Raw genomic sequence first — 13,760 nt, 5'->3', positions numbered from 1 at the left:
TATAGATGAAAACGTACTTACCTTGTCATCTTGCACCTCGGTGGCAATCTAGGAATCAAAGAAAATCAAGCTTGCAATGCACAAGTACACTGAAACCTACGCTATGGACAGGCTATAAGGATTGTTTCACAATTTATTAATATTGCCACTTAGCATTATCCTAGCTTTGCCTCTGTCAAAGCCTAAAGAGAAACACAACAGCAGTGGAAAACCTTAAGAGATTATTTTGTCTGAAGACCACTGGCACTGTCTGTGTATACTAGTTTAAGAACATGTCTATGGTAAAGGCCATAAAATGTATGTCTCTATGTACAGAATAGCTGCCTCCAGAGAATTCTGAACATGTTGGTGCATGTAGCTAACACTACTATTTTTAAATTAATAAAACATGATTAATTTGTCTTTTTAAAAAATGGCCTCATACATTATGCCACAGCAAGCATTATGACTGCACATATCATATCCTTCTACTGCTTTCAGTTATGTAAAGAAATTTAGTGCACATCTTGTACTACTTCTCCATCATATTTAATTTAAATGTATCTTCAAGTTCCACTTTTGTCATTTCCAGGGTCTGCATATCCACATTGCCCAAAATAAAAACTTTCTTTGTATTCCAATTTAAAAAGAGAAGCAAACAAAGAGAGAACTGAAAAATTATGTAGAAAGAAAACACATATTGTTCACTTGAATTCAGTTGATACTTAGTGCTCATGGTTTCCTTTTTACTCACTTTATGAGTATGTATAAAACTGTGATCCTTTCACAGTCTTTCGCATGCTTTATATTTTTGAGAATCAGCACAGTGAACTTGTTTACCAGTGTTGTCTATGCTGAGGATGATGTTGTTACACTCCCATGGATTAAACTGTTAATGGCAAGCAAAGTGACCAAATAGAATTGACCTAATAAGGGCTATAGCTGACCTTTGACATTCAGAACATTGTTGTATTTTACAGAACACCATCCTTTTTTGTATGACCTGTGCATGTTGCATTAATAAATAATCTCAGATTAACACACAATGCATGTTCTTTTCCTTAAAACAAACAAAAGCCTCAAAACCGTATGAACTTGTATGTTTGCCTTCAGTTTTTCATGTGATGAGGAAATATAGCAAACACTCTTGACATTTAAGCACAATCATATATGCACCATATGAGACATGCACAAATGGAAAACATATCGAATGAAGACACTGTAATAAAGCAGTCTTATTACTGTACACAGTATAAGAATCTAGCCAGCACACAGCATCGATAAACATGGTACCAAAGCATAAGACAAGGTGGGCAAGGTGGTATGACAAGGTTTTAATAGTCCCTGCAGTTTGAAGAAAAAATAGGTGCACAAAGGTGCCTCAGAACAGGAGGAGACTGCATATCTAAATTACCAGAATGTGTTCCTACAGGACCAAAGTATTGCGGTAAACATTCTTGCATAACGAACATTTGACACTACTTTTACGAAACATAAAACTAGCATTCCTCTCCGCATAAACTACACATATCAAACACTGATGCTGCGTATAAATTAGTCATAAAAAGAGATGTGATAATTGTCTCCTGTTCAGTATATTCTACTGGCATGAGTTTGGAATAGAGATTTACTTTTCTCCTTAAATTCACTGCAACAGGTTACTTCACCATGATGCGAGTCATCCCAGTACTATGCGAGCCTTCATTAACAGAAACAGTGGTTTACCTGAAAATGCATTGTGCTACTGCCGGGATAGGTCTCGACCAACGTGGGAAATGCACATGTTCTTCAGAGAACCATTGTGATGTGTTATTAGAGAGGAGTCGTCTAACAGCAGATAAGCCTCTAGGGACTTCAGTCAAAAACAAAGAAACAAGCTATCCACTTTTAGTTTATCCATCTCATTACATTACATTATATTCATATTCATTCACATGGTCTTACCCAGAACGACATCCAGAACAAAATAGGCTAATAGAAGTGTATTCAAGTTATCCAAGCTCTGCAGGTTTAAATGACTAATCGGGCATTGCAGTAGGCTAATTGCATCCGATTCCATCATCGATTTATATCTTATTACTTAATGTATTATTTTAATACTTGAATCAATAAACGATACCTTCCGTAGTTTCAGTTAGTTGAGACGTGATTGGTCGTCTAAGGACACGTCCCGTTCCGAAAAATGATAATTGTGCAAATCATCCACTAAGTGTCGCCAATGCCCACATCAATTTCATCTTACGGAACAACTAAGTGGACTTGCTGTCATTCCCACCGTCTTTTTGAAGTCATGAGTAAAGTTTTACTCGGCGCATTAATTGCATTCTCTGAGGTATGTGAATGTTGAACTTATGCTGAACTCACGTTCTGACGGTATTATCGATAAGTAGAACACTTTGCACTGAAATGAGCACAAAACAGTCGAGAAAGCCGCTTGTTTTGGAAATAGAAGAAATCTCAAATCGTCAAATGCTTCTAATTGCTTAATAGCGCTCGCCACCTATATTGGTCTTAGCTAACGAGCTAGCCTAATATACGTAGCCTACATAACCTGTCGGATTCAGGGGCAAGACATTCTTCCAAAGTAAAATTCTGTGTGCAATCTTATTACCACCTCTTACCACCCTTGTTACTTTCGACTACGCATAAGTACTGTTCTGCTGTCATTTCCCATGGAATGTTAGGCAAATGTATACCTGCAATTCTGAAACGATTACATTCGTCTGTTTCATCGCAGACGTGTTACGGTACACGTTACGAAATCAGTAAGCACGCGTTGATTTGGGATTCAGCATTTACGCATGCGCACCGGGCTTTGTGTACATTCTTGGACGGAAGATGATGGCGGATTTCCATATTGTTAAAGGGACCAGCACCTGTATGTGGGCAACGCGGGTTTGGGAGAAACTAGTAAGAGCCGCTGGCAATATTGCAATTTTCAAAGACGACGTCGTGTGTACATAAGATAATATGGCTTGCGACGGCAGTGACTGCGTACTTTAATAGAAGCATGTATAGCTAACCTGTCGCACATGAAAGCGTTGCATTTTGGAAAGTTAAAAATGTTGCCAGTGCAGAGCCAGGCTGATCCACCGTGCAACTGAAGGTGATTTCTTTTCAGAAATTTTATCTAGCTAGCCAGCTAGCTAGGTGCACATTCTAGGAGGAAAGCACAGAATACATCGAATCAGCTGCAACCGTGGTGAGTTGCCGTCTCGTCAGTTAGCTTGGTAGCTGTGTAGCAAGCAAACTGCATGGGCACGTAAGGCATTAGCTAGCTAGGTAAATGACTTTACCTATGTTCTTAATCATATGCAGCATGGTAGGAGCTACCAGGCTAAATCGATTCCCTGCCTGTGGCTTATTTTCATAGCGATGCCCTTATTTCATAACAGGCCTTGCTGTAAAGCGTTAAAGTAGCTATTCAATTAGCTACTTAACGTTGGCTAGGTAACGTTACCAATATTTATTGCTTTCCGAGTAGTGTTAGTCAGCTGCAACTCGTTAACAAGTGACTTCAACATACCAGTGTTTCTCACGTTATGTTAACTAGTCTGAGTCTGCATTAGCCAGCTAACACTACCTCTTACAAAACACAATTTCGCTAGCTATCTCGTGTATTCACCTATCTAACTAGAATTAACTAGGCAACCGGCTGCCTGGACACCTTATCAGTTGTATCGGTCTAGGACTCTAAGTAATACCACCTAGCCAACACGTTTATATCAACTCATGTCGACAATGACGGTTCAGGGTCCTCTTAATGAGCAGCTAGTTACTTAACTTGCTAGCCACCAAGCTTCTTTTGATCATACATGTGTTTTGCTTGTAAGGTAATGTTTGTTAGCAACCTAATGGCTGGGTTTGTTAGTTAATATAGCTTGGCAACTAAGTGGGATTAAAAATAACGGTGCCATAAAATAATTAATATTTGAGTAGCTGTCGAAAGCGAACTAAAAGATATCAAAAAACGTTACTATATGTGCAGCGAAAGCACACGCGATTAATGGAAATGGGATTCAAATGTTTTCCATTTATACTGTTTGTTTTGCATGAGTTTTTTTTAAGGATACTTAGGTAATTCAGTTTTGTCACATTTTGTCTAGTCAGACCTGACGCATTGCTCGCCTGACAATGACATAATGCAAAATCAGTAAGGCTAGCTACTTTCTCACAGTGTTGGGGAAAAACGATTTGATTACGTGTCTGGTTATGTTAGCTATGCTACCAATACCAGGTCAAAGAATCGTACACATGGTAGCATGTACTTGATTATGCTTAAACTCTAAAAATAGTCTAATATGGAAATGGTACGTGGTGCGACAGAATACGTAGCTAGGCTACATAGACTACTCTGAATCCACGACAACTTGCAGTTAATAAAATAAAGAGTACATTTCTACATTGTCATTCTTGATGCGAAATTATACACAATCTATAGGTGCATTCCTTGAGAACATAATTTTACATATCTTTTCCCACCATTGCCAATTTAGGATTTCTGGCACCTATAGTGGATTGTCCACATGACAGTCACTTACGAGAAACTCCTAACCAGGGAGTTAATATTGAACCCGTACATTTATGCCAAAGTTTCAGCAAAGTGTAAATAAGTAAGGCTTCTATCGACTTTTGAAATAGATAACAAAATCTGCTTGTCAGTATTGTACTTGTGTAAAATTCTTGTTAAAACGGCCACCCAGATTCTTCTTTGACTCATCACGCGAACGCAAGGTGTTCACAAGAAAATAATTGTGAAAAGAATAAGGATTTATTAAATGTGTGTGTTCTTCGCCTATTTACTTTGTCTTTTATTTTAATTGCAAATGTGTATAAGGTCTTGTACTATGGCAGCAGATGACTCACAACTGTTGACTACTGTCACTGGAACCACATATAGTCTTTACAGTGCTCTGGGTGCTTTTTTTTTCGCACAACTGACTGCATGTGCACTTTTTGTGGCTATTGTATTCTACTATTTGAGAAACAAAATCTGTTCAGTGTTAAGGCCCAGCTTTCAGTAAACAAGGGCATTGAAACCCATCTTTCATGACAAAATATTGTCTGTTCCTTTATTTTTGTATATGTTGTCTTTAAATTTAGAAAAACTGAATGTTATATATATGTCTGGGAAACATGGCTGTTTGTCTTGGAGAACACATGGCTCAGAACAGTGATTTGTTGATCACTTGGAGTTGGCTGTTTTTCCTTTCCTTCAAAGTTTCCCATCCTTATGCGGCACAGCCTGTGAACATGATTGAAGCAAGTACAGTTCGGGCTTGATTTTACATTCTGGTGTGTACCTGGGGAATTTGTGGATATATAGAAGACTAGTGTACCTTGAAGGCCTGTTGGACCATGTAGGCGTACATATTACGTTCTCTTGTGCTTTTCTTAATCTAAATTAATTTCACACTTAATTGTAATTTCTACGCTTTTCATTCTTGTCTTAATGGTGCTGCTAGGTAAGTGCAGAGTCTTCGGATCTGGATCAGTGTGCAACAGATTAAAATGAATGTTGTTATGAAAAAAAGTCAGTAGAATTGATGTTTGATATTAAAGCGTAAATATCGATTTCCCTTCAGTTTTGTGTTTCTGTTTTTACTTTGTTTGAATCTAAAATGTGTTTAGTTCATCTTCATTTATTTAGTACTTAATCCTACTAAGGATTTAGTATCCAGCACAGGAAGATGCCTTTCCTTGGTGAAATGCTGCTACTTTGGGAATAATGTCTACCTTGTGGCTTTCTGTTGACAATGCGGTGCACTTGAGAGCCAGCAGTGCATATTAGAATAGAGAAGTAGAAGTAGCAAGGCATAACAAGACAAAACAAGTAACAAGGCACATTTGCATTTGAAAAAACATAGGCATACGTTTTATTTTTAAAGCTCGATTTGCTTGGCTTACTCAGGTCAGCTTGCAATGTTTATGATCATTAGGCTCCCATGTTCTGTAATTTATACAGTTCAGTTTTTTTTTTTCTTTTTCTTTTTAATGGAGCCATTGTGCTAATGACCATTTCCCTATTCTGCATTTAAATGTGCAAACACCTGGATGAGAAAGCTATGTTTGTGCAGTGTTTGTTATGATTAGTCATGTGCACACAGTGATTTGCAATGCTTGTTGGCAGGACTGCGTGTAATGGCTGTAGACTCCCTAACTCTCTGTGGCTGTGCAGCATTGGATGCTGCCTGGACTGCTGCCAGCTCCAGATCAAATTTTCATCTGAGTTTCCCTGTCTGCATGAGTGAGATTAGTATAGTCTGCACTCATTCACCTTTAGTAAAGGATTGGACTCTGGCTGGAATCAGGGTGATACCCAGCAGGTGGAAATTTTCCAAATGCTTTGGCAGTGCTGATGGCTGTTAAGGTCCCAAGAGGATATGATCAAATGGAAAAGAAGCCCCCCATCAAATTCGTACCCTTAAATTACTATTTTCAGATCCTTCGTTTTAGAATTCAAGCCCTCAACTACTAATCTGGTTTCTGGGTTGTCATAGCTCTTGTCCTTAGATTAGTAATTTGTGCCCTCAATTTAATTATTTGTGTCTTTATTTATAGTCATTCAGGGTTTGTTAAGGGTTCAGTCAGGGTTTCACTTGGGAATTAAAGGGTATTCAAGGAAATTATGTAATTGAAGCTTCAATTTATCTTTCTGAGGGCACCAATTTGCATTAAATTTAGAATTAAAAATAATCATTTGAGGACAGAAACAACTGTTATTTGAAACAACTGTATTTGTGTATGTTATTTTTATATTAGCTGTGTCCTCTCAGGGGCCAAATGTGTATTAAAGACTGTATCATTTTCAAAGTCTTCACAATGAATATGCCTAAATTCAAATAGCTAGTTTACTGTTGGAGCTGTTCACGTGGCACACGTCCACATCAGTTTCCAACTAGCAGTGGTAGGCCTACATCTAAGCAAGGCCGAATCACTTTGCAGGGTTCAGTGTGGCTAAAGCATTCTTGGAAGGAGATGGTCCAGAGAATTAATGGGAGGAGGTTAAGCAAAGGAGGCAAAAGTTTGATTTCAGCCAGAAAAAATAAGGCAATTCCTTTTTTGGAAGCATATTATATCACGCTTTCAGTGTAGGCTCTGTCCCTTTGATTTATGTTAGCCAGCATGTATGTCAAACACTGTTGACAAGGAGGGCTGCTGTTCTGTTTCATTCCATTTTTATTGTATTTTTTGCATGAATATAGAATTACGAAGTAGTCTGATTATGTAGTCTGATTGTTTGGTGTGGTTCCTTGTAAGCCTCACCTTTGTATTCTCATGTATGTGTTATTTTAACTTCATATTTTGGGCATGCCAATAAATATACTAAACTAAACTGAGGGTGGTGTTGTGGTAGATGATTACTAGTAGAAGATAACTCATTGTATTTTGAATAGGATTTACCATTTTAGCTTTGGTATCTCTGATGCACTAATACTTTAATTTAGAAAATGAAATGACTATAGAGACAATTGCATTCTTTCATCATCCATGCTTCTACCATGTCATTGTGACTGCATAGTTACATTTCACTGAGGTGACAGTATAATCTTTAGTGATATGGAATACTGTGGCCAAAATGGTTATCACCCAGCTGGCACGATAGAGTTTGGGCATACTGTATGTGATCCAACTGAATGAGAGACACCACAAAGCCTCTTCAGTCTGAAATAAGAACTTCTGGGCAGTGTGGAATTGTGGATAATCGCATCTGGAACTTGAAACATGTCTGGACCCTGAGGATAAGAGGTCCTACTGTTCAGTTGAACACTGCTGCTATGGTTTAGAGCAAGACTGTCTACCTCAGGTCACCTCAGTGAAAAAGCCTCCTAGCTCTGTGCAGGTACATGAGTTCCATTATTTGCATTTCACCTCAGTTAAGTGTCATTCATGAATAGATATATGACAGAATTTACACTTTCACATGTACCTTCAGCTCCATCAATGTTGGAGTCAGTTTGAATGAGGAGGGTATGCAAATCAGAGATAAACCCCGTGTTGACAGAGTGCAGTGGAGCGCCAGCATGTCAATGTTATAGAGAGCACCTGTCTGTACAAATACAGGAAGGTAGGCTGTGCATGTTATCAGTATCCTTAACCATAATAAATGAATAAATAAGTAAATAAATATAGTAAATTAATAAATGCTTTAGGCTTTGCTAAGGCTTATCGTGTTATGAGAAAGCGAGCTGTAGCAAGACCCCTTACTCATTGTAAGGACTGACATTTCTTCTCTACCTCTGCTTCTGTAGTGTCCTTCTGTTTAACCCTGAGACAAGCTTTTTCACTTTCGTGTTTCAGAAAGTACAGCTGGGTTGTGCCAAGTTGTTAGGAATGTGTGTGCGCACATGTGCGTGTGTGCGCACATGTGCGTGTGCGCACGTGTGTGTGTGTGTGTGCACGTGTGTGTGTGTGTGCGTGCGCGTGCGTGCTCGCGTGTGCATATGTATGTATGACACCTCATTGTGTGAGTGTTCGCCAGCTTACTATTGCGCTCATGTCCTTTATTAACTGACATGAAAACTTAAGATATGTTGATTTTTATGGCTCTGCTCATTTGTATGCAAATACCCCTTATCTCAGTGTCTGATTGTTTTCTGTTTTTCTCTGATCTCTGATGCAGACCCAAAGCCAGGTGGCCAGTCATGGTCCGGGGTTTCTCTCTGTTCTCTGTATCTGTTCTCTCCGTTTCTGTCAGTGTGCAGTTGGTACCGATGAGTACATCGTCGTGGGATGAGTAACTAATGACTAGAAGCGTCTTACAGGGGATCGTGGGAAAGCTGACAGCTGTGGGGTGAGTGAGGGCAGAACACAGGAGCAGGAGGGGTATTGCAGGGCCACTAGACAAAAGGTCATTTTGCAGCCTTTCAGATTGGATTTGTGTAATTATGAAGATCCACTGACTCATCAACCCTCTTGTTTTTAGTGATACTCACTGTCATGGTTGTGGACTAGAAATTGTGCGGAAGTGTCCAGCGAGTGACTTTTTCTTCATTTTTGGAAATTTGTTGACATATTATGAATATCAAATTTTTAAATATTATGAATACCATCATCTTTTTTAAGGAACACAGGTTAGCAGTGCACTGGCAGGTGGGTGGTTGAAGTTGTAAAGTGTGAATTTGTTAGTAAGACACCCTCATCCAAGGTGATTTCTGTAGCTATTATTTTACATGTTGGTTGTTAAGTCACATTTTTGAGCTAGCTTGTAAATTGTCATGAGAAGAGAGAGGCAGTTATGTGGTTGGTCATTGATTGGTTGCATTAGTTTGCAGATGGATAAAGGTATATATGATTGCCTGAACTTAATAATGGGGTGTGGTTAAGCAGGTTCAGCTGTAGTACAGGTGGAACACTCTGTTTGGCAAGCTAGGTACTGATGAAAGTCAACACTTCATAATGACTTACTAGGGCATGTGGTATAAAGCAGCATCATGACAGAAATCAAACTAGGCAGGGTGATGGCTGAACAGGGCGAAGCTGAGCCACTGAGGAACTCTTGTGCGAACTTAACATGGCTGGTTATTCTTGAGGCTGTTTTTGTCATTTATAGCAGATGAACAGAACTGTGAAAGCATTCTGTCATATCTCAATCTGAATACTTGTATGGGCGGCAGTGTAGCCTAGTGGTTAAAGAGCAGGACTTGTAACTGAAAGGTTTCTGGTTCAGTTCCTCATGGGGCACTGCTGCTGTACCCTTGGGCAAGGTACTTAACCCACAATTACCTCGGTAAATATCCAGCTGTATAAATGGATAACATTGTAAAAGCCTGTAATTCTAAGTTGCCCTGGCTAAGAGTGTCTGCTAAATGCGAATAATAGTAATGTTTTTTACATATTACAGCACAGACCATTGGGAATTTCAGATTGCATCCGGTATCACTTGCATCATTTGATGGAACTGAATAAGTGTGGTAAATGTAGCAAGTGAAGAAATTACATAATATTTTTTTTAGTGCTTCTAAGGTCACAAAATCATAGTTTGGATCTTATTTACAACCCCCTGACCCCCCTGGGTACATAAACAGAGATGACTTATAAAGTGAATGTGGAATGAGTTTTAGAAGCTGCTCATTTTGGTATGATGAAATGTCTGTTCTCAACTCTTTGATTTTCCAGAGCTGGGGGAAGACACTTTTGCAGCAACTCGAAATGCTAAGATCCTTTTAAGTGTCTTTAAAGTGAACTTCCAGAGTTTATTTTGTAGGTCAGTTGTGACTTCTAGAAAATTTAAGTGGATTTTGAGCTCCATTCAGTGATAAAATTCTCTCAAACATCAGCCTATAATGATGTGTAGCACAGACCTTCAAACGTAGTTGTCTGGCCATTTATTCATTTTATCTCTGTCAACATGATTTTCCCTAAAAATGATTGGGGAGATATAGGTGAGAATTATACTTTGTCAGATTACTTTGCTGTTGTTATATAGTTTGAATAAAACATTTTTGAATATCATGAGAAATAATAAGTTGAGGGATTTCAACAGAATCATGCTCAAGAGTGACTGTTAGATATTGAGACACTTCTGGCTGTCTGGTCACCAACGGAACAACTGGTGGTGTTTCTAATGAAAGCCATCTTTTTGTTAGCTTCATGCGAGTTGAAATAGGATGTGGGCTTGAATTCCCCTTTTTGGTCCATGTGTGAATGAAACTTGTTTGAGCTTTCTGAATGAAGTTAAGACCACAGTTTTCAATATGGGCACTTGTTATTTTGATTTAAGAGGACCCATGTCAGGTTTGCACAATAATGCGGTATTCCAATGTGATAAAATATTTAGTATTCAAACTGGAATTTAATGCATTTTGTCTATGTGGGTGCAGTGTGAACACTACCAATAACTTATGTCAAATATAAAATGGGCAGGTAGTATTAGAATTCCGGATTTGTAGGTTTAGTTCTGGGAAGGTCAGGCCTCACAACTGAAATGAAGACCTGTTGTTCTTGGTGCTGTCTTCAGCACCGGCAGTCTCTCCTTCAGCCATTACTCTGGTCAGCAGTTAAATAGATGTTAGCTGTAATTTGAGGATAATGACACACGGTCCTCTGAGTTTCCCTCACAGTTTGCCTAGCTCTAAATTACTTAGCCTTGTTGACTTAACATTGGACTCTCATCCACTCTAATAACTTTCTCTCTTTTGCTCTTTCATGGTCTCTAAGTCCCTAAGTGAGACACTGAGACTCGTTCTGTACCAGGATGGGTTGCAGTGGTGAAGGAGCAGTGAAGGGGCGGGGGGGGGGGGGGGGGGCGGAGGGGGGAGTGTGTTCATTTGCAGGCTGGGGCAACACAGAGTTGCCAGAAGGAAAAGGAGCAGTTAACATAGCTCTCCTTCTTCTGTTGTCTGTCTGTGCAGTTGGACTGTTGCATTGCGAGTGAGAAGAAGGGGAAAGAACCATCTTAATGTGGAGATCCCTGTGAACAACAGAGATAGTATCTTCATATCTAATCTTCAGGCACTGCACACTTAAAATATGCAGGTGTGTGTCACCAAAGCCTCTCAGAACCTAACATGAGCAATTTGTTGCCAGTGGACTTTGATGGTCATTTTTATTTCAGACTGGCCCCAGCACATACAGTGAGTCAGCCTATTTAATGACAGACACCCTGCTTCATGCTGGGCTGCATGGGATGTCTTCATGTTTGACATGTAGCCCCTGAAGATGAAGGGCAGGAAAAAGAGAGCTCCCTGCCGTTGTGTCACCGGCATTAAAGAGAGATGGAGAGGTGGAGGCGATTGTGCTCCCTGTCTGGGTGACTGGAGCGTGACCTTTGGTAAAGTAGAGGAGTGTGTGGGGAGAAGCTCTCTAGTTGAGCAGACCTCATTTTCTCTGTGGACTGTGCTTTTGAGCTTCCACTCATTAACTGCTTAAAGACCTGGTATCAGAAACCGCTGCTGGAGACAATCACAAGACATTTTTGAGCCATTATTTTTGTAGTAAAAACTCTGGTTACCAGTATCCTGCAAAATAAGACAAGTGGCATAGAAAATAAGCAGTTTTGGCTTTCTCTCGGCGGCATCATGGCACACAGTACTATAAAGAAAGTGAACAATTTGACCCGCAGCAGGTATGACAGTTGAAAGGGAGAATCAGCTGGCTGGGAAAGGGCCACTGTCAGCTGGTGTTACAGAGTGTTTAATTCACTTGGCACAGAGGAGGAGTATGATCTTAACCACTGCATGATAGAGCAAGCAGTACGGCTAAGGAATAGCAAACTAATGAGCGGCTCTTGTATGTGCAGGAATGGAATTTAAAAACAGATTCTGATGATCCTGAGCTTCAGTTAATCCAGTCACAATCTCATTTGGTCATTATTTCATTATTCCCGAGTTTGCTAGATGTGCTTATCCTGGGTGACATATCTTATTTGGCTTATCTTACATATCTTACTTATTGAATAATGCGCTTTTGTACACCTGAATGTTTAAGGAATACATTCAGATTAAGTGGAGTGCAGGGATATAAAAACGCTTCACTCAGGATTTGAACCTTTAGCCGTCTGGTCACAAGTCCAGGTGCGTCATCATCAGGTGTCCTTCACAATAAGTGAAGTTATGAACCCCCTCAACCCCCTATGAGTTAATTTTTCTCCTTGCAAATGCATTCTCACTCTCCCCTGTTGTAGCATTACAGTGCCATTTCAAATGAAAGTCCTGCTTGTTGTAAGTCATTTGGTAAACCCATCATTTCAAGAGGTGACGTTTAAAACATTAAAAATCTTTTTGCATGGTGAACAGAAGTCTTGCGTTATATTAGTGCCATATTTGGTCTTTGAATTGTTACTGTTATTAGCTCTCTCTGACTAAGGATGCTATTGACTGAGCAACTACTTCATATGCTTTGTTGTGCTGATAGGGAGAACATTTGTCATGCTGATGTAGAAATCATTTAATCAGCTAAGAACCTGATGCCTGCTCTCATGATAGCATTTGGCAGTAACAATGACAAAAGCATTGACCATACGGAGGAGGAGAAGGCGGTGGAGCATTATCATTGTGACATTTTGCAGCGTTGGTTATTACAATTGAAACGGTCTTTTCCAGGAACACTAAGAGCAGGCTCATAGCAGTAATTTTTGTAATTCCAATGGTCATCATCGTAGTAATGATGATGATGACGATGACGATGATGATTTTGTGCCCTTTCGTAGGAGCCCAGAGTGCTTACTCGCTGGTGTGAATGAGGGCGTCATGGCAGACCACACCCCTTCTCTGGAGTCCAGCCAGCTGCTCAGCCCCGATCTCCCACTCATGACATCTCCTCCTCCCCCCAGCATGGTGAACGGAGATGGTCCGCAGCAGGTAACATGGGAACTCAACCTCCTCTGGCTGTCTAGCTGTCTGTCTTTCTGTCTGTCTGGCTGGCTGGATTGCTATGCCACCCGCAGTTGTCACACCCCAGAGGCAGATTATTTAATTACTTCATGGGGTTCTCCTGGTAAATGTTACATGTGTGAATGTGTAACCTGACATTAAAGACATATTATGTGATCAGAGTGTAGAATAAAGGTGAAGTGCTTTGCTGCCCTTCCTCTGGAATAATGATATACTGTAATAGTTCTAGGAAATAAATCTGAACACGGTATAATGGGAGAGAAATTTCTTTCTTTGTCATTATGTTGCTCTTTCAATATCAACTGTCATATCTTTGCCCTTCTTGGTCACAGTGCTGGCTTGATTTTGGATTGTTAGACCCTTTTGTTCCTTTTGGTATGGAGCTTCTCACTAAATCCATGCTGTTGTCTTTGGAATGAGAGTCTGAGATTGGGAATAAAACGCCAT

The 13,760-nt window shown here is 39.8% G+C and overlaps 1 protein-coding gene across 8 annotated transcripts in view; it reads left to right on the top strand.

The window, feature by feature from the left end:
- The first annotated feature begins 2,804 nt into the window (after positions 1 to 2,804).
- The window catches only part of LOC118782891 (fibronectin type-III domain-containing protein 3a-like), a 52,634-nt gene continuing 41,678 nt past the window's right edge, over positions 2,805 to 13,760 (top strand). Inside the window, exons 1-3 of one of the 8 annotated variants that reach the window (XM_036536508.1) lie at positions 2,805 to 2,889; positions 3,101 to 3,181; positions 13,130 to 13,280. In XM_036536508.1, coding sequence (XP_036392401.1) covers positions 13,170 to 13,280 — 111 coding nt within the window. In that variant the 5' untranslated portion in view covers positions 2,805 to 2,889; positions 3,101 to 3,181; positions 13,130 to 13,169. The other 7 variants (XM_036536507.1, XM_036536510.1, XM_036536509.1 and 4 more) reach the window with 7 other exon arrangements.

This window comes from Megalops cyprinoides, chromosome 9 (genome assembly GCF_013368585.1).
Source record: "Megalops cyprinoides isolate fMegCyp1 chromosome 9, fMegCyp1.pri, whole genome shotgun sequence".
NCBI classification, from domain to species: domain Eukaryota; kingdom Metazoa; phylum Chordata; class Actinopteri; order Elopiformes; family Megalopidae; genus Megalops; species Megalops cyprinoides.
Note: the sequence above shows the minus strand (reverse complement) of the source record. Positions and strands in the feature narration are given on the sequence as shown.